The 21630-nt window shown below is 39.4% G+C and overlaps 1 protein-coding gene across 5 annotated transcripts in view; it reads right to left on the bottom strand.

The window, feature by feature from the left end:
* Positions 1-4119, bottom strand: part of Smarca1 (SWI/SNF related, matrix associated, actin dependent regulator of chromatin, subfamily a, member 1) — an 83570-nt gene extending 79451 nt beyond the window's left edge. For all 5 annotated transcript variants that reach the window (XM_058571478.1, XM_046468546.2, XM_046468555.2 and 2 more), the window contains exon 1: positions 3801-4119. In XM_058571478.1, coding sequence (XP_058427461.1) covers positions 3801-3974 — 174 coding nt within the window. In that variant the 5' untranslated portion in view covers positions 3975-4119. The remainder of the gene's footprint in view (positions 1-3800) is intronic.
* Between the last annotated feature and the right edge of the window lie 17511 nt (positions 4120-21630).

Raw genomic sequence — 21630 nt, 5'->3', positions numbered from 1 at the left:
CATAAAAAAAATGGCTCTCAGAATTAATGAACATGTCTTCCAACATTTATTAAAATTTCTACTTTGAGGAAATCCAAACTAAGATTATGAAATTTGACCTGGTCAGAGTTGTACTCTGGGGTGTTGATCAGAGAACAATCACCTTGATTTACAGACTTTCCTATGTACAGATCATCTATGTAAGATGTTTCAAATGTTTTAATCCCGGATGGATGGGAATAGAAATCTGCAAAAGATTACCTTGAACCCACACTTTCAAACAATAATCTATGTCTCATTTTAATTTTCAAAGCAACAAAAAAATGGATATCAAAATCCACAACTTCATCATTCCTTAAAAGTCTATAGTTTTCAAGTTTCCAAACAGTGACAATTACTGTATCGCTTATACATGAGTATTTGTGAGAAATAAGCTTCACTTACACAAAATTAAAGCTTCAATTTTAGGAAAAGATTTTATTCATTACTTCTTTGCTTACCTTGTGGTAGAATACCATATCCCTAATTTGGAGTAGTGTTATTAAAAGCTATGGGTAATAACTTAATTGGCACTATCTTCCATAACAAATTTTAATATACCTACCTTCTAAACCTTCTCATTTGTCTATGTGCATATGTTTTCAAAATGTATTTCTCAAACAGGAAAAGATAAAAGGTGAATAAAATATTCTAATGACGACTGGGTTGTGGCTTAGTGGTAGAGCCCTAACCTAGCATGTGTGAGGCACTGGGTTCGATCCTCAGCACCACATAAAAGTAAAATAAAGATATTGTGTCCACCTATAACTAAGAAATAAATATTTTTAAAAATATTATAATGGATCCCTTATGGTTTTTATCATCTGGTAGTGTAGATGTCATGAAAATACAACACAAGGTCATGAAAAGACCTTGTCTTAAAGACCATGACCTTTTTCTTCAGTTTCTCACTACCCATAATATCATATCCCAATTCGCATCATGTTAAATTATCACTTAAACCAGTTTTAAGGGACTGGGGATATGGCTCAGCAATACAGCGCTCATCTAGCATGTGTGAGGCACTGGGTTTGATCCCCAGCACCACATAAAAAATTAAAATAAAGACATTGTGTCCCATTACAACTAAAAAAAAATTTTTTAAATAGTTTTAATAGAATTTAACCTGGCTTATTGATACTTAAGCCAGGTTAAGTCCAAGAACCAAAGTAAGCAAAAATATCTTTGAATAGCCAAATGTAAAAAGTCAATTCATGCTGGGCCCAGTAGTACATGCCCAGAAGGATGAGGCAGGAGTATCGAGAGTTCAAAGCTAGCCTCAGAAACGGTGAGGTGCTAAGCAACTCAGTGAGACCCTGTCTCTAAATAAAATACAAAATAGGGCTGAGGATGTAGTTCAGTGCCCAGAGTTCAATCCCTGGTACAAAAAAAAAAAAAAAAAAAAAAGAAGTCAGTTCACTAAATCTCATCTACTTTGTTCAGCATTAAAGTATTCTCATTCTGAAGCCTATTTGCTTTTATTTGATATACAATTCTAGCTAGTTTGATAATCTGGTTTCCCATTCCCCAGAGAATAAAAGCAGCAGCAAATGAGGAGGCAAAGACCACTAGAGAGAGGAAGGCACTTGATCAACAGTAAGAGGGATAGTAGAAACCCAGGAGTAAAATGTGTGCTCTAGTGCAGTAGCATCCCTTATCCTTGGGGTCAGCACCACTGGAATTTTTGTATTTTAGAGTTGTTTTAAATGATTTTATGATTTTGTTTCATCTGTGTCCTATTATAAACTAACCAATTCCTTCTGATGAAAGTAGATGACGTGATAGCTATCAGAAGGGCAATTGAGGGAACAGACAGAAAATAATCAGCACAATATTCAAAGTGTCTGGGAAGTGGTTTTTTAATTGAAGGAAAACAACCTGCTGGATCTCAATTGCCTTTGTGTCACTGTAAGAACATAACTGATGGTCATGAGGGAAAGGTTAATCTAACCTTTTAGTACACCCTTTGAGAATTCAAGGTAGTATTTTTCCAAAAAATAAAAAAATAAAAATAAGAAAGTTATAGTGATTAAAGTAATAAACCTTAGTAGTCTAGGAAGTTCCTGACATATAGTACCTCATTTCCCCATCCTGTGTAGACAAATGAAGTACCACTGGGGCAATTTTAATGAGGCTAAAGCTGTTCATGAATATATAGTAATCAACTCAGTGCTTAATATAGGTTTTTTTTTTTTACTCCCAAGACACTTCACAATTCAAAAAACTTATAGAATCTAGAAATTCCACAACATTTATACAAATGAGACTTTCAGCACTTACATTTGCAGAGTCTAGGAAATAAAAGTTTACCTAGAAACATTTCTGATTTCACATTTGATTTATATTGATGCTTGGTATACGGCCCAGTTTTAATCACCAATGTTGTATTACTGCTCCAGGTACCTCGTGTTTTCCACTTAACACTACAATTGTCTTTCTGTTTAGTCAACCTTGTAACAGTAAAATATGTCACTTAAGCAACTGCTGAATTTAAAACTACTCTTTTAATTCATGGCGAAAGATGTTAATTTCATGCAAAAGCTTTTCATTTGGTCGTAAGTATCATATAATGATTCAGACAAAGCCACTCGAGATCTCTAAAGCATAATTTTAATTACCCACCATTTTTTAATTGCGATATGTCTACTCGTAAACGGGAAAAATCCACATATAAATGATCGGTTCTGCAATTTTATTATACATCAAAGCACCTTATGTTCCATCCTATTTTTTAATATCAATTTTTCAAAGCTTTTCGTAGTTTTATTTGCATGTCTTGCTCGATCCAAGTGAATTATGTCTTATGGAAACAGACACATTTTTTAGAGTTGGCTTTAATAGATGGGAGAACAGTCCCCTAACATGTTAGTAGCAACTCATCCTGGCTACGCTGGGTTTAAAATTTAATAAAAAATAAAAACCTGCGGGAACCAGCAGCGCCCACTAGGAGAGGGAGGTAGAAGCCTGGAAGGCTTGGGGCCGGTTTGGGGGACCATTTGGGTGGCCCTGGAGTGAAACACTATACCGTCGGGGGCGGGGCCGGAGAGGGTGAGGGTGCAGACGTTGGAAATTTTCCTAAGCCAGCATGCACGGCTTCTCGGTGTGGGATATGGTTAGTGGGGTACGACGCGGAGGGCTTGTTTTCTCGAGGTGACATCCCCCCCACCTCATCAGGAGGGGATCAAACGAACAAGGGAGATTTTTCTTTCTGCAATCCAAAAGACCTACATTGCCAAAGAAATAAATGTCTTCCCTATCATTCTCCATCCCCCGCAACCACCAGCACCTTGAAATTCAAATTACAAAAATAAGCCCCAGACAAACCCCTGTAGCGCGAATGTGGGATTGAAGGGCCCAGATTTCCCAGGCAGAGGCCTACTGGAAAGGGGGGAGAGCGAGCGAGAGGGAGAGGGAGAGGGAGAGGCGGAGGCTTTTTCTTGCACGATCCCATCCCCCACCCTTTACCCCAGTTCCGGGAAGGTAGAGGGGGCCTGGGGCTGTGGAGGGCTCCCGAGCCCTGGGATAACGGGCACCCCTCCACCCATCGCCGCGCCCGCCCGCGCCCCAGCCCCGCCCCCGCCCTCCAGGCGGCGAGAAGGAAGGGGGAGGGGAGTGAATGCTAGACTGTTCCACAGCCCCCATCCCCGCGCCCGCCGCCCCCACCCCTGCAGATCTCTGCTGGTACCTGTCGGCGCCGAAAGGTCAGGGTTTGGGCCCCTCAGAGGGGCCAGGCACTGGATTTGTCCACCACACACACACATACACACCCCCTTCCTATTTACCTCCCTCTTCTTCTCGCCCTTCTCCGTGGTTGCGGTGGCTTCAGTGGCCGCGGTGGCCGCTCCCTCCTCCTTAGAGGTGGACGGCCCCGGCTGCTCGTCCTCTAAGACCACGATCGTGGCGGTCGCATCAGCGGCTGCCACGGTGGCTGCCACTGCGGCGGTGTCCGGCTCCATGGCGTTGGAGCGGGACAGCTAGGGGGACAGCTGGGAAGGGGATGAGGGCTCCCGGGCGGCGGCAGTGGCTGCACTGGAAAGAGCTAGATGGAGCAGGGGTGGGGAATCACTCTGCTTCCAACCCCTTCTCTCGGCCCCCCCTTCTTTAAATAACCCTCAACCCTGCCCCACTTCCGTCCACCCACCCTACGTCATGGCCTCCCCCCGTCACCCTCCCCCTTTCCTCCACCCCCCCTCAACGATCGCGAGACTCCCCCTCCCCACCCAGAGCCCGCCCGGCCCCGCACGACCAACTGTTGCCTGAGTGTGGGGCGCGGACAGCGGCGGAGGCGGGAACCCACAGCCTGCAGCCCCCTGAAAATCTATTTTCCCACACGCCCCCAACAGTGAGCCTGAGCTCCCCTCGTAGATGTGAGCAAAAGGAATCCTCTTTCCCTTAAATCTGCTCTTTGTACCTCGGGGCGCTCTCCCCTTCTTGCACAAAGAACTTTTCCTCGCGTATAACTGTACTGTAGAAGGTATTTCTCACCATTTGCAAAGCCCAGAACCCCTCTGGGGACTGCCCTTTTCCAGGTCTCTAAAGGAATAGATCAATGGTGCTGTTCCCACCTTCCTAAATTCTGCACAATGGTAGGCATTCCTTGAATCTCTTGATTGCAAGCATTCACTTACAAGGCAAAACCTGACTCTTGGGTTTTATGTATGTTTGTTCTATTTTCAACTCTGGTACGTTTCAGATGGCCAATGTGCAGAAACCCTTCTTTTGCTTTCACCACTGAATTTTCAAACTCAGGGTGGGAGGGACAAAGTCAAGATCCTCCACAAAACTCGGGACAACACATGGTAGGTTCTTAATATTAGTAATTTAATTTAATAGCTGTGATTTGTTGTAGGTGGTGGTTCATGTTCTATTCACATACTCATTATTTGGTCAAATTCGATGCCAATGATGTGCCTAACCATGGATGTAAAAACATTTTGTAAAGGGTGCAAAAGCATGCAAATATAATTATTAAACATTACTTTTATTTCTCATCATTTAATCTGATCAATAATTGGAAGATTTATATCCTAGCCTTTAAAAATTCAAATAACCAGTAAGCGTACAATTTCCAAAATGAAGCAAAGTCGTGATTAATTTCCTCAGTATACCTTGGTAAATTACCAATCTGAAATAAAGTGTAAATTCTGCAAGTAGCAGGATTAGCACACAGTTGACCCCAGATATATTTTTTCTCTGGTGATACCACCCTAAATTTCTTTTTGTTTAAAACTGAATCCTCAGCCAGGCACTGGTTGTGCACACCTATAATACCAGGGGCTTCAGAGGCTGAGGCAAGAAGATCATGAGTTCAAAGCCCACTCAGCAATTTAGCGAGGCCTTAACCAATTTAGTGAGACCTGGTCTCAAAATTTAAAATATATATATAAAGGGCTGGGGATGTGGCTCATTGGTTAAGTACCCCTGGGTTCAATCCCTGGGACAAAAGAAAAAAAAATGAATCCTCAACATGAAAAAACCTTGTGAGGTTTTAGCTATTCTTGTTTGTTTGCACCTCAGTGTGAATGAGTGTAGATCCTGTCCAGAGATTGGTTTTGAACAGGGAAAAAGAGACAGAGAGGCACTGGTGACTAAAGTGGTGTACCAATGAGTGATGAAAGGAGAAACTGATGGCACTAGCTTTGTTCTGAAATTACCTTCATTATGTTCTTTTCATTTACTTTAGATTCCCCATCCCAACCTCACTCCACCCTCCAGTGCCTGTGTTTCTCATCTTGAAGTGTATCCAATGGGCATAAGGTGTCTCCATGTAAAAATGGCTTGTATTTCTGTAGCATCAATTTCAGTAAAACATGGAGAGGAGGGATGATATGGAATTAAGTCACTTCAATGATCATTTAAATGTTTTTTTTCTATTAAAATGTGCAGATATATTAAGGAATGGACTATAAAATGTGAAGCATCTCCAAAGAGAAGCTTGAGACCTCCAGTTAAATATCCTACTCCTTCCCCAGTACTCATACAGTCTCCTCAGATGTTAACAGTTCTTTGGTGGAAAAAGTTCTAGAAGCACTGAAATGCAAGGATGCTGCAATATGTGCATGGACCTGACTTGAGAAGGACCCTTACGGATGGCAGCAGTGGAAGGTTTCTTTTTCACCAAACTGCAGCTGAGGGAAGATAGAATTCCCCTTTCATTGCCTGGGGCTGTAAAAGAGAAAAACTCAAAAAATATTGGTTATGTATTGATGTGTTTCTGCTTGTAAAGGAACTTTTTCAACCGTATTTCTCATTGCCAAGGTGCAGTGTTTCTGTGACATCATGGATTAAATGCAGTTTTGTGAGGAAGTCTGGGAAACTCATCCCATTGTAACAATTCTTCTGTGGGAACATGTATTACAGGTTCCAAAACAAGAAATTAGAAGTTGACTCGGAGGACATAACATATTTGTACGTTGGCAAACTTCCATGTATATAATGTGATCTTTCCTTTTCAAGATGAAATGACTGAAAGTGCTACCAAATATGTGAATTTGACTGGAAAAGTTGATGCTTCTAATAGGTCTTAACACATAATTCATGTAAATATTACCCTTTGGCTTGTGGCAACATCTATTTACATAAAATGTGCTATCACTATTTGCAAATCTTCCTAAAATTTATGATCTGTAGACTTTGTTCAACAATTTACCTCATTCTTGATTCTACTCAACACTCTATCTGCTACCACTTTACCCTTTTATGTCCTTTCATTTGAAATGGTCTTTAATTGCTCTACTCCTTTGGAGTTGGAGAACAAAGGAAACCTTGGGATCTTGGGCTGGGGTTGTAGCTCAGTGGTAGAGTGCTTGCCTAGCATGTGTGAGGCACTAGGTTCGATTCTCAGCACCACATATAAATAACGTCCATTGACAACTTTTAAAATATTTTTTAAAAAACCTTGGGGTCTTATTTGGGATCCCTGAAACAAATCTCAGCCTACTGTACAACATGTCCATTTTAGCAGATTGTGAACATTGTAGAGGTTGTCCAATAATTATTTTCACATAGCCAAATTTGTTTAGTTGCTACTGGAATGAGTATCAACTGGTGGCATTAAATAGTCTTGTAAAGTTCTTTAAGGGCAAGGTCCAAGACTTGGTGTTCCTTGTCTTATCGTATATCTGAAACTTGTCATTGAAACCACAATATGACTTAAAACCACATTGTTATCCCAGTTGATCAATGTTCTTTCGAAACTAGTACATAAGACTCTGGTTGCAGTATCTTGCTTACAACTATAATACCTATTCTGCTCATATAAGTAAGCTGTTTCACCACTTTTCTGAGAGGCATTTATAATAGTAGCATTTTTGAAAATGATTTTTTTTGGTGCTCTCTATGTTAAGGAAAAGGTAATGGTACTAACTGGTATATTCTATCATTTCTTGAGCACCTACCATGTTAACAGGTACTGATATGACATCGCTAATCCTCCAAATAATTCCATGAAATAAATATTAATTTCCTATTTTACAGATGAGAAAATGGAAACAAGCTAAATAACTCATCTGAGATTCCATAGCTAGGAAATTACAGAAGCCAGATTCAAATCCCAGACTGGCTAAAAATCTCATCTTTCCACTTCATTTTTATTGAGTTCCTTGTTCTTCACAAGGCCTCCTCCTTGACAGTAGAAATCATATCAAAAATGACTGAGAAATATTTCTGCCATCTGTCTTCATGGTGTTCCATCTAATGTAAGTTCTCAGCCAGGCATGGTGGTGCATGCCGGTTCTCCCAGCTACTTGGAAGGCTGAGGCAGCAGGATAGCAAGTTTGAGACCATCCCTGGCAATTTAGCAAGACCCTATCTCAAATTGTTAAAAAAAAAAAAGGTTAGGGATGTAGTTCTATAGTAGAACACCCCTGGTTTCATTCCCAACTACTGAGCAAAAAAAAAAAAAAAAAAAAAAGGTACATTCTCAGAAAAGTAATGGTTCTTAGGATAACTAATGCAAAGAGAGGAAACCATATAGAAAACACTTAGATGTCCAAGAAGAAAGGATTGGCAACACATTGTATAATACATTTATAAATGGAATATTATACAAGCACCAAGAATGATTATTTAAATAGACCTCTGTTGACATGGAAATATGCTCCTAAAATATTGTCGAATGATAAAGGGCAGGGAAAATAAATCAATAAAATGATTCTGTTTTTTGCCAAAGGAAAAAACCTTATTACATAAATACATTCCCACAAAGGAATAAGCCTTAGAAGGTCTACTCAAAATGTTATCAGTAGTTACAATGTGGTAGAATCATGGATGAGTTCTTACTTTCCCTGTCTATCACTTCCTGTTTTCTCAGTGGATGTGTTTCTTTACATAATTAACAAACAAATAACATTTTTTTTTAATTTTTTAAAATATTTATTTTTAGTTGTAGTTGGACACAATACCTTTATTTATTTTTATGTGGTACTGAAGATCAAACCCAGGGCCTCACACATGCTAGACGAGCATTCTACCACTGAGCCACAACCCCAGCCCAAACAAATAACATTTTTAAAAGGTGAATGGCAAAACATTGTTCAAAGTTTGACAAGTTGAAGTAATCCCTAACAGATGAATGAGCTAGTAGATAAGGTAAATCTAAAAAAGGAAAAGAACTATTTTAGACTGAGGGGATCATATAGTAGTAATGTGTAATATAATGGAAATAATATGATGTATTTTACTGTTTACAATAAGATTATATAGTAGAGGAATTGCTTCTTTCATTTATTTTTTTTTTCATTTTAGATGGATACAATTCCTTGCTTCCTTCCTTCCTTCCTTCCTCCCTCCCTCCCTTCCTTCCTTCCTTCCTTCCTTCCTTGTGCTGGGGATCTAACCCAGTGCCTCACACATGCTAGGCAAGTGCTCTACCACTGAGCCACAAACCCGGCCCCTTGAGGAATTGCTTTTAACCATTGTCATTTTATGTTGTATATATGAGGATTATTTTTACTTTTAAAAACTATCAGAGCTGGTTGCAGTAGCACATGCCTGTAATCCCAGTGGCTCAGGATGCTGAGGCAAAAGGATGGCAAATTCAAAGCCAGCCTCACCAACTTAGACAGTACCTATCTCAAAAGGAAAACAAGGCTGGGGATGTGAGTCAGTGGTTAAGCACCGCCGGGTTCAATCCCTGGTACCAAAAACATAATTAATTACAAACCAAAAACATAATTAATTAAAAACCATCACATAAAACCTAACTCAGGAAAAAGATATAGCAGATTTTTAAAAGTGGTCCTAGCCTCAAAATACTATGTGTCTGTGATACCCTAGAACATGAAACACATGTGGGCTGGGGTTGTGGCTCAGTAGTAGAGCACTTGCCTAGCATGCGTGAGGCACTGGGTTCAATCCCCAACACCACATAAAAATAAAATAAAGCTATTGTGTCCAACTACAACTAAAATATTTTTAAAAAACATGAAATACATGCTAAATAATCTGAACTGGATTTGCTAAAGGCACAATATCATCCATGATAAAAATCATTAGAAGACAAATAGTGGGTATTACCAACTTTGGCTCTGTAGTCAAAAAGACTTGGAGTTCAAATTCTACCAACTTATTCTACCTCTCCTACCTCAGATTTGCATGTCCAAAGTGGGTATAATAATACCTAATTCAAAGTGGTTTTATGAAGATTTAACGTAAAATATATGTAAAAATTTTAGCATGGTCTAGGAATGTATATGTAAACTCAGTGGATGTTAGTTAACAAAAAAGAAGAGGGGAAAGGGTGATGCATTGAGCTTTAGACTGAGCCAAGGAAAAAGTCAAGATATGAGAAAGTTCCCAGTGACTCAGGAGGCTGAGGCAGGAAGAATATAAGCCTGAGGCGAGCCTCAACAACTTAGGGAGACCCTGTCTCAAAATAACAATAAAATAAAATAAAAAGAACTGGGGATGTAACTCAGTGGTAAAGTGCCCCTGAATATAATCCTCAGTACCATAAAAAAGTTAGAAGAACATAATTACTGAAAGTCAGTCCTTCTAAAATAAGAAGAAGGCAAAACTGTGTTTGCCAAATTAATTTACCCTGTTCATTGTTGCTTGTTAGAATCAGCAGTTGGGTGCAATCACACTTTCCCAAAGGTAGGTTCTGAAGTAAATGAATGAAAAGAGGGTCAGGAAACTTCCCTGCTTAGACTGTGACCTCTTTTAGGATAGGGACCATATCTGATTCATCTTTGTTATATGTTGTCCTCTTGTGGTTTCTCCCATTTTTCCTCCTTCAGGAAAAAAAAAAAGTTTTTGCCAGATTTCACATGCATACCAGTTTTTAAAAACACTTTGGGTCTCAATTCTAAATATTTTCCATTATTTATAGTCAGTTTTGAAATACAGTTTTAGCTCAAATAAAATGTTTTTCCTCACTGAACCCTCTTCTCAGATAATGTCGTGTTATCATGATCACAAGTTGCCAGGAATGTCAGTCTAGATTTTCCTGGTTCTTCTCTTTCATTTTCTAGATATCTGGGATGCTCTGGTTTGATGGGGATAGTCTTCATCCATCATGGGTCTGCTCTTGGCTCCAATTTTAAGATCACTTCAGGTCTGGTAATTTGGTAACCAAATGATTCCAGGCTGCTGGAATCATGTCCCTGTGGAAAGTACTCTTGAGTACCATCCAGGTCCTTCCACTCTTCCTAGGTGAATCCACAGCCACATCCTCAAACACCAGCCCCATACATATGTTCGTTCTCTTTGCCCTTGGAAACACAGAGGAATCTGGAATTTTAGCTTCAGGAACACAGACTCTAAATCTAGAGCCCAGTAGCAGCAAAGCGAGAGCCAAAGGATCTGTCATTTCCACACTTACATAATATTTTTCAGGACTCCTTTGCAGTTAACCCATTGGAACAAGATTCCAAAGACTATGATGACTGGCCAAAAAATGGATACTTGTATATCAGTATCACCTGGAGGTCTTGTTAAAACACAGATGGTTGGCCCCACTCCCAGAGTATCTGAATTGGTAAGTTTGGAGTGGGACCAAGAATTTGCCTTTCTAACAAGTTCTGAGGTGATGTTGATGCTGCTGGTCCAGGGACCACAGTTTAAGAACCAGTAACCTAGAAGAGGGACCAGCAGGTTTTTCTATAAAGGGCCAGAGAGTAAATATTTGAGGCTGTTTACAGAGTATAATGATTTTGTCTCAGTGACAAGGCTCTGGTGTTGTTGCATGAAGGGTGTCATAGACCATAGGTAAACACATGAGCATGCCTATGTTCCAATAAAACTGAATCTTACCTAGCATGTATGAGTTCCTGGGTTTGATCCCCAGCGCTTAAAAAGAAAAAAAAAACACCCACATATACTATATAGTGAAATATTATTCTTTTGACTTTTCCAACAATTTAAAAAAGTAAAAACCAATATTAGGTCAGTGACCACACAAAAATGTGCTCTGAACTGAGTTTGCAGGCCCCTGCCTAAAAGATATTGATCTAAGGAAGACAAAACAGCTAGCTGTGGTGGCACATCCATGTAATCCTTATGGCTTGGGAGGCTGAGGCAGGAAGATTGTGAGTTCAAAGCCAGCCTCAGCAATTTAGCGAGGTCCTGAGCAACTCAGTGAAACCCTGTCTCTAAGTAAAATATTAAAAAAGACTACGGATGTGGCCCAGTAGTTAAGTGCCCCTAGATTCACTCCCCAGTACCAAAAACAAAAAAAGAAGACAAAGCAAATAAAAGTTGACAATGAAGGAATAACAAAGCAATATTGAAAAGGTGTTTAACCTTAGCAGTCATCTGGAAAATGCAAATTAAAACTATAATGAGATTTGAATTGAATACATTCAAAAAATGGAATAGTATACATCAATGAAATTTAATAGCATCTATGTACAACCACATGCATGACACATACTATTGAGTGAAATAATGTGAGCACAAGTGCATGGAGTACTGTATGCATGGCATACGTTAACAGTGTCTGAGTAGCAGGCCATTCCCCTTGTGCTATGTTCGGGAATGGCAGGCCGCTTGCCCCATTGGCACAGCCCTGGGTGTGAGGCCATGTGTTGCAGTTCCTGCGCTGGCTTTACACTCTGATTGGTCGCTGCAAATACAGTTGGCAGAAATTGCATTGGTGGCTGCCTGTAATCTGCTTAGCTACTGCCTGAGTATATATACACGGTAACTACACAGTAAAATCAGATGTGCTTCCTGCTTGGTCTCTGGAGGTCTTTTTTTTTTTTTTCTACCATGAACATTTATTTTGGTAGAGCAGATTATAAATTCTCATCAGTACAAATATATATACTTACATTTGATTGTAAGGTCAACATTCAAAAGTAAAAATGAGATGGGATCTCAGTTGTTACCCGAGGTCAAGTGGCTGCAACTGGCAATGGGATGATCTGCTCACCATAAAGGAGGTGAGGAGGAGTGAGCACATACACAAAGCTAATAAAACCAGAATACCCATCCCCGCAAAACTCGTGGGAACAAAATTTAAAGGGCAAAACCCACCAAGACCCACATCACAAACCAACACAGTAACCTGTGTTCCCTTTGTGGATGATTATGTCATTGTCACCTTAGTGTTAAAACAGTAAAGAATTAACATAAGGAAATTGCAACAATATATAAAATAAATATTTTCTAGAACATATTTAGATTGATTCCATTCAAAGAATGACATTAGAATTTCAACAGAACCATGCTGTTTTTGTTACTATTGCTCTGTAGTATAGTTTGAAGTCTGGTATTGCTATACCGCCTGATTCACACTTCTTGCTTAGCATTGTTTTTGCTATTCTGGGTCTTTTATTTTTCCATATGAATTTCATGATTGCTTTCTCTATTTCTACAAGAAATGCCGTTGGGATTTTGATTGGCATTGCATTAAACCTATAGAGAACTTTTGGTAATATCGCCATTTTGATGATGTTAGTTCTGCCTATCCATGAACAGGGTATATTTTTCCATCTTCTAAGATCTTCTTCTATTTCTCTCTTTAGGGTTCTGTAGTTTTCATTGTATAAGTCTTTCACCTCTTTTGTTAGGTTGATTCCCAAGTATTTTATTTTTTTTGAAGATATTTTGAATGGAGTGGTTGTCCTCATTTCCATTTCAGAGGATTTGTCGCTGATATACAGGAATGCCTTTGATTTATGCGTGTTGATTTTAAATCCTGCCACTTTGCTGAATTCATTTATTAGCTCTAATAGTGTCTTTGTAGAGCCTTTTGGGTCTGCTAGATATAGAATCATATCATCTGCAAATAGTGATAATTTAATTTCTTCTTTTCCTATTTTTATGCCTTTAATTTAAAACAGCATGGTACTGGTACCAAAACAGGCAGGTGGACCAATGGTACAGAATAGAGGACACAGAAACCAATCCACAAAACTACAACTATCTTATATTTGATAAAGGGGCTAAAAGCATGCAATGGAGGAAGGATAGCATCTTCAACAAATGGTGCTGGGAAAACTGGAAATCCATATGCAACAAAATGAAACTGAATCCCTTTCTCTCGCCATGCACAAAAGTGAATTCAAAATAGATCAAGGAGCTTGATATCAAATCAGAGACGTGCCGTCTGATAGAAGAAAAAGTTGGCTACAATCTACAGTCGGTGGGGTCGGGCTCCAAATTCCTCAATAGGACACCCATAGCACAAAAGTTAATAACTAGAATCAACAAATGGGACTTACTCAAACTAAAAAGTTTTTTCTCAGCAAAAGAAACAATAAGAGAGGTAAATAGGGAGCCTACATCCTGGGAACAAATCTTTACTCCTCACACTTCAGATAGAGCCCTAATATCCAGAGTATACAAAGAACTCAAAAAATTAGATAATAAGAGAACAAACAACCCAATCAACAAATGGGCCAAGGACCTGAACAGACACTTCTCAGAGGAGGACACACAGTCAATCAACAAGTACATGAAAAAATGCTCAACATCTCTAGCTGTCAGAGAAATGCAAATCAAAACCACCCTAAGATACCATCTCACTCCAGTAAGATTGGCAGCCATTAGGAAGTCAAACAACAACAAGTGCTGGCGAGGATGTGGGGAAAAGGGTACACTTGTACATTGCTGGTGGGACTGCAGATTGGTGCAGCCAATTTGGAAAGCAGTATGGAGATTTCTTGGAAAGCTGGGAATGGAGCCACCATTTGACCCAGCTATTCCCCTTCTTGGTCTATTCCCTAAAGACCTAAAAAGAGCATGCTACAGGGACACTGCTACATCGATGTTCATAGCAGCACAGTTCACAATAGCAAGACTGTGGAACCAACCTAGATGCCCTTCAATAGACGAATGGATAAAAAAAATGTGGCATTTATACACAATGGAGTATTACTCTGCATTATAAAATGACAAAATCATAGAATTTACAGGGAAATGGATGGCATTAGAGCAGATTATGCTAAGTGAAGCTAGCCAATCCCTAAAAAACAAATGCCAAATGTCTTCTTTGATATAAGGAAAGTAACTAAGAACAGAGTAGGGACGAAGAACAGGAGAAGAAGATTAACATTTAACAGGGATGAGAGGTGGGAGGGAAAGGGAGAGAGAAGGGAAATTGCACGGTAATGGAAGGAGACCCTCAGGGTTATACAGTGGAGGGGGTAGAGAGAGAGGAGGGGAGGGGAGGGGAGAGGTGGGGAGGGGGGAGGGTGGATGATGGGAAAGGCAGCGGAGCACAACAGACACTAGTATGGCAATTTGCAAATCAATGGATGTGTAACTGATGTGAATCTGCAATCTGTGTATGGGGTGAAGGTGGGAGTTCATAACCCACTTGAATCAAAGTGTGGAATATGATATGTCAAGAAATTTGTAATGTTTTGAACAACCCACAATAAAAAATTAAAAAAAAAAAAGAATTTCAACAGAGGTTTAAAACCAGGACAATACTGCTTTCATTTTCTTTTAACTACAGTCTAGTGAATGTATTGATCATAAGCATAATTGTTGTTGCAATGTGCTACTTACAATGAATGATAGCGAACAAGCTAGGGATCCTGTCTGCAACTTCCAGCCCTTTCTCTTTTTACTTCAATAGGCATCAATGATAAATCAATCTTATGTACAATTTCTTAAAACTAACCCTTTTTACTTTTGGCAAGATTACTTACAACTCATACATTTTTTTTAATATTGAAAACTCTAAAAATATTTTAAATGCATAAAAATAAAGATTTTGGCTTTTTGATATATATTTATAATATTTATTCTGTTACTCAAAATGGAAGCTCAACTTTACCCCCAAAATATAGCTCTTCTGGGCAGTTGCTGATGTGCAGTCCCAGGAATTCTGGCAGCACCCTCTGCCTCTCTTCCCAGCCTGAGCACAGACCACTCTTCTTGATCTTTAAGACAGGTCAGTACTGACTGGGAGGAGGCAGGGGAATGGCCTGAAAAGTAAAGGGAGATTATTTTGCTTTTATTCCAGTAAATGTGCTTTGAATACAGATTCCTGTTCAGATACTTCTGCCTTTCTATTGTCAGAGATTTGTAAGGGGACAAAGGAAGGGGGTTTAGAGAGCACAACATTTTCTTGATTTCTTTGGCTTAGCTGCAAGACAGTCTTTGCTAGGAATGGCTTTCTTCACTTCTCTCAAAATCACCCCTCCCTGCCTGGACTTGTTCCTTGGGACCTTTAGGATTAGTGAAAAGTATACTGATCAGGAATACAAAGTCTCTTTGCTCCTTTGACCTCCACCCCCTGCTTTTACCTAGGTACAAACAAGACACATAAGCCAGAGAGATTGCTTAAAGTTCAATTTCAAATGTCTTCTGTAAATCACTGGAAAATGGATTGGTAGGGGAGGGATTAGTATGCTGCTTGGATTTGCTTTCTAATGCAGCCCACTGTGCTTCAAAAGGATCCACTGGACAGGTGCCTGCAGGAACCTCTGTGTGCTTGTCTCCTGAGACCAACGATGGCAGGTTGGCCTCCGGAGGTCTTGATTAGCGACTCTGCAGCCACATTCTCCTCTACCCTGTTCTGTGGACCTCCTTGCTGGATGAGAGAGAGACCAAGCAAAATAAACTAGATATAAAAGAATACGTACTATATAATGTCAAATAGGCAAACATATTTAGGCTATATTCATAAGTGATAAAACTAAAAAGAAAAAATAAAGGAAATTATTATCACAAAGGCCAAGATAATGGTTATATCTTGAGGTGATTTTTTAAAATTGTTTTTTCAGTGCTGGGGATGGAATTCAGGGTCTTGCACATGTTAAGCAAGTGCTCTCCCACTAAGCTACACTCCCAACCCAATCTTCAAAAATTTAATGAGCAGTATAGCACAAACCTTGACTAAACCAACAGACAAAAGCTTTTATACTTCTCCAGAGAATGGTGGCTCAATACTAGTTCTAGTTTAATTCTGGGTTGGAAGAAGGAGTGATTAGAGAGAGGTGCCTGGTTTGGGGGTATCTTTCCAAAGTGTTAACAATGTTCAATTGTTTAACTCAGGTAGAGGTTACATGTACAATCATCTTATAATTATTTGTTAAACTGCATGTATATTTTATGCACATTAAAAGTAAAGTAAGTAAAATAGACATGCCATATGAAAATATAAACAAATGTTTTATACACATTCACTTTAAAATATGTAACTATAGGGCTTGGGATATAACTCAGTGGTAGAGCACTTGCCTAGCATGCCTGGGTTCAATACCCCACGCTGCAAAAAAAAAAAAGTGATGAGATGGTAGGGCAAGTGGAGATAAGAATAAACAAAGTTCATCATGTGCTTTTTCATTCTGTAACAATATGAAACAAAACAGACCTTGAGAAGTTTCAGAAAATTCTATAAGAGGTACAAAGAGACACTATTGTTCAGAAGTTAGAGCATTCCTTTCCAGCTGAGAGATGACAGGAGAAAAACTTCAAAGAAGAAGAACCAACTGAGGTGAGATTGAAGAAAAGACTATTCCAGCAGGTACAGTCACAGAGGAGTTTGGGGGAAAGGTATAGCATTATAGCATTAGCACCATGATGAAACTGAGAATAAGTAGCATGTGGTCAAACAATTAAACAAATTGATTAGAGCAGCATTCCCCAATTTGGTTTGATGCTTAAAATCTTCAGGAAGATTCAAATCATTATTTTTTGCAAGGAAAATAATTCTGCAAAATCAATGTTTTCTGCAAGAAAATATATCTTTATGTTCCACAGATACCTATCAAAATGCTACTTGCTAGGTGCTAAGCAATTACATGTTATCCAGTCATAAGCAAGCAGACAGGTTTCTGGACTTTACGCTGGCTAGAAATGGGCTTCATTTCTTTCTTTTGGCAAGGTTGTTCCTGAGAAAAACAATCCAGCCTCATGCATGTAAAATTCAGGCAATTCAATGTTTGGGGCTCTTTTAATAATTTCATATTTAAACTTAACCAGATTTAGGATTCATCTCCTCCCTCCTTCATGATCCTTATGTTGATTTTGAACTCCAGAGTTTATGTAAGACTGAAATAACAGTGGTGGGTAGAAGGGGGCCACTTCTTGGGTTCTTGATGTAGTCTGCACTGGCTCTTCAGTAATCCATCTATGCGGCCATCCATGTAATGTGGCTAACTCCCTATCAGGCCTCTAATGGCATGGTCCTTATAGCTCCCCAGCACAGCTCCATTTTGTCATGACCACAACATTTCAGCTTTTAAATTCCCTTTTTCTACTTGCCTCTTACCACTTCTGAGGCTCTTGTGTGTTGGAGGTGGAGGGATGATGTAAAGAACATAATGTCTTTATCAGCAGAGACTCTTCCCAAATCTTTCTGTCTTACACCCTGGACTGAGATTAAACCAATAACCTAAACACGAAAACTATGTCCTCCTTCTCCCTTTATGAAACCTGCATTGGAGATGAGACCAGCGTCACTCACTGCCTGCATTGAGGAAGGGTCACAAGGGTGAGGGTAGAGAGGCACTCAGATAGTCTTCATAGATCATCCCCTTATATCCATCACCATGTAGACCTCATAGAACTCACAAATAGACAAAAACTGCTTTCAAGGCCTGATGTTTGGAATTCTTGAATTTAGTGCTTTAAAAGACATCAAATTGCTTACTTTAATAATTCTTGTGCTTTGTTTCTAAGTGATGAGATTGAAGACATCACCATTTTACTTTATAGATGTGGGGTTTTTTTCCAATAAGTGAGAAAGCAAAATGAATTTAACCATAGCCCTATTTTCTCCTTTAGGATTTCCAAAATACTTGAGAAATGTAATGTGCTATATGAGAATTTGAATAAGATAAATGCAGCTTGTGGGTCTGATGATTGTCATCTTGAAAATTTGTAGAAATTTTACCACTTTTTAAATGTTTTTTTTTATTTCATCATCATCTCTCTAATTATTTGTGGATATATATTCAACAGCTTATGACCTTTTTTAATATTTATTTTTTAGTTACAGATGGACACAATATCTTTATTTTATTTTTATGTGGTGCTGAGGATCGAACCCAGTGCCTCACACATGGTAGGCAAGCGCTCTACCACTGAGCTACAGCCCCAGCCCATGACCTTTTTTTGTAATATAACACTATATAAAGGTCAGGACCAAGATGGCAAGCTAGCAGTGTTCTGCTGGATGATCAAGTGAGTACTTGAGTCATGGGTACACATATCTGATTGCCACTAAATGCTGCACATTGCAGTTCCAAAAGGAATTGAGAAGGGTCACAAGGGTGAGGGTGAGTATAACATAAAGTTTGTATAGAGTAGTCTTAGGTGATAACTCTGGAAAGACATATTCAGGAAAGATCCTTGGAGTATTAAAGGTCAGACTGACTCCATATTCTTTCAGTTTGGCATCTCCAGTTTCTGAGAGGAAGAAGCAAGCAGGCCTGGGCAATGCCAGACGTGGTTATGGGATTCATTAAGTAGAAAGGAGAGCCTAGCCAAAGAGAATGACCTAGGAGTAGAGGGTGAAGGAAATTAAGAAACTAGCCAGAGTAGGAAAAAAGTAGCAAAGGGAAGGTGAGACTCAGAGGGTCTGGAAGGCATCACATATACAAGGAGGCCAGTTTCTCCTGCCTGCTGGGCCTGTGATAGACTGTGGCCCCAGGAAATGAGCCTTTCTCACCCCAAATTCTACAAGGAATTAAAATAAAAACACATTGATGAAATGTAAAATAGAAATATGTAAATAAAGTATGCTTTTCTGGATGGAAAACAATATCGATGTTGGATTTGTGTTCATGTAAAGCATGACTTTTCAACTGGTGGTGATTTAAAAATCAATAAATCATTTATGCCTCTGTTAAGCCTGCCTTCCAGTCTCTGGCTGCTGACTCACCTACTTGAAATCTTCCCTCCCAGCCTCATCTGTGTCAGGCAGGCCTGTTTTTGCCTTCACAAGCCCTAAACAATTTGACTTGTGGAGGCTTCAGCCAGTGTCATATTAAACATATTAAAAGGCATCTGCATTCTGCATTAAACATTCATATTTTTGCCATAAATTTTTGAAAGGGCTTTTGTAATCTTGCCTTTGAAATTATTTGTCTGCATGTAAACTAAATTAATTTATAATGGCTGTGATTTATCCATAATAATTATGCAGATTTGAGAAGTGAGAAGTTCAAACCTAACCTAAAATATGTTTTCAAATATAATGAGTTTTAGGACTAGGGATGTAGCTCAGTGGTAGAGCTCTTACTTAGCATGTATGAGGTCCTGGGTTTAATGCCCAGCACCACAACGATCAATCAAACAAATATAGTGGGTTTTGAAATAAATTTAACGATTAATGAATATGGTACATTATCTTATTTTGTGTCCATTTAAATATTAATTACTTTTAAGTTTGTTAATTTCTTTTAGTTTATAGCCTTGTTATCTTAAAGATCCCAATTTTTTCTTGTGATACTGGGGATTGAATCCAGGACCTTGAACATGCTAAGGAAAGCATTCTACACATTCTACTACTGAGCCACATCCACAAACCAAGGTCTTAATTTTTATTTTGTCTCTGAAATCTTAGTTTCTAGACACTTAGTGATTATGGCCTAATGGATAAAAGACAGGTATTGAGCACTCACTTAATCCCATGGGGGGGGGTGACAAAGATAATGAGCTTTCTGTTTTCTTGAAGCTAAAGTTTCATTTATTTGCATTGTGTTTAGTGATCATTTAAATCTTTGCATTGGATTTTTGTTTTGGGGGATACCAGAAATTGAACCCAAGGCACTATTTTTTTTTATTTTGAGACAGGGTCTCACTAAGTTGGGTTGGCTTTGAACTTGCAATCCTCTTGTCACAGCCTCCCTAGCCATCAGGACTACAGGTGTGTTTCACCATGCCTGGCTAGATGTCTCTTATATACAATCATCATTTCCTCTGGTAAAGACCTCAATTTTTAGCATCCTTACCTCAATATATTTCAGTTTCTACATAATCTCTTACTCTTCATTCAAGAAATATTTATTGAGTATCCACTGTATGCCAGGCATTGTTTTAAGTTCTGACACTTGGAGGAAGACATATCTTGCCTTTTCTCTAAGCCAATTCCTCCATCCTCAATTTGGATCCTTGCTTTTCTCAATTACTGGGAATGGGATTTTGCTTGCAACCTCTCACTTCTAGCATCTTAAAAGACCCATTCTTTGCTGGCTCTTTTGCATTTGCTTTAAAGTGGCTTCAGGCTTTGTCAAGAACCTTTGTTTGACCCTTCTCACTAATTTACTTAAAATTGTATTTTGCAAACAAATAACCTAATCAATAAATGGGCCTAGGAACTGAACACACTTCTCAGATTATGATATGCAATTAATCAAGAAATATATGAAAAATGTTCAACATCTCTAGCAATTAGAGATATGCAAATCAAAATTACTCCAAGATTTAATCTCACTCTAGTCAGAATGGCAGCTATTATGAAGACAAACATCAATAAGTGTTGGCAAGGATGTGGGGGAAAAGGGCAAACTCATACATTGCTGGTGGGACTGCAAATTGTTGCAGCTCATATGGAAAGCAGTATGGAGATTCCTTGGAAAACTGAGAATGGAATCACCATTTGATCCAGCTATCCCACTTCTCAATTTATACCAAAGGACTTAAAAACAGCATACTACAGGGACACAGCTGCCGCAGTCTGGCTGGGCACAAAATAACCCAGCCACCACAAAAACTTGTAAATTCCAACAGCAACTCTTTATTCCCGAACTCTCACCGGCCCTCTACACGCACGTTCTGGGAAAATACACACACTCCACCGGGCTCTGTGAACCAAATTCCCTCTCAATCCCGAGAGAACTCAACGGGAACTCAAGGAGGGCGCCTGAGGCAGCAGGATACGCCCTATTCCCAGCAGGATCCACCCTAAACCTGGAGCCACCCTATTCCCAGCAGGATCCACCCTAAACCCGGATCCACCCTAAACCCAGAGCAGGGTCACCTTTCAACCAAAACTCTCAAACATTCATGCAATGTCACTGCAAATGACCTGGGTCCAAGGCAAGCCCATTTCCACAATGGAGAGTCCTCCCTCTAAGCAACATTGGGTAGGCTGACAAGGAAATTGCCATGCGTCATTCCTACTTGGCTATGGCTCTCAGCACATAGCCACATCAATGTTTATAGCAGCACAATTCACAATAGCTAAACTGTAGAGCCAACCCAGAT

This window comes from Marmota monax, unplaced genomic scaffold (assembly GCF_021218885.2).
Source record: "Marmota monax isolate L192 unplaced genomic scaffold, Marmota_monax_Labrador192_F-V1.1 WCK01_AAM20220418_F8-fsc00054, whole genome shotgun sequence".
Taxonomy (NCBI): domain Eukaryota; kingdom Metazoa; phylum Chordata; class Mammalia; order Rodentia; family Sciuridae; genus Marmota; species Marmota monax.
The sequence above is the reverse complement of the archived record's forward strand: the minus strand, read 5'-3'. Positions and strand labels throughout refer to the sequence as shown.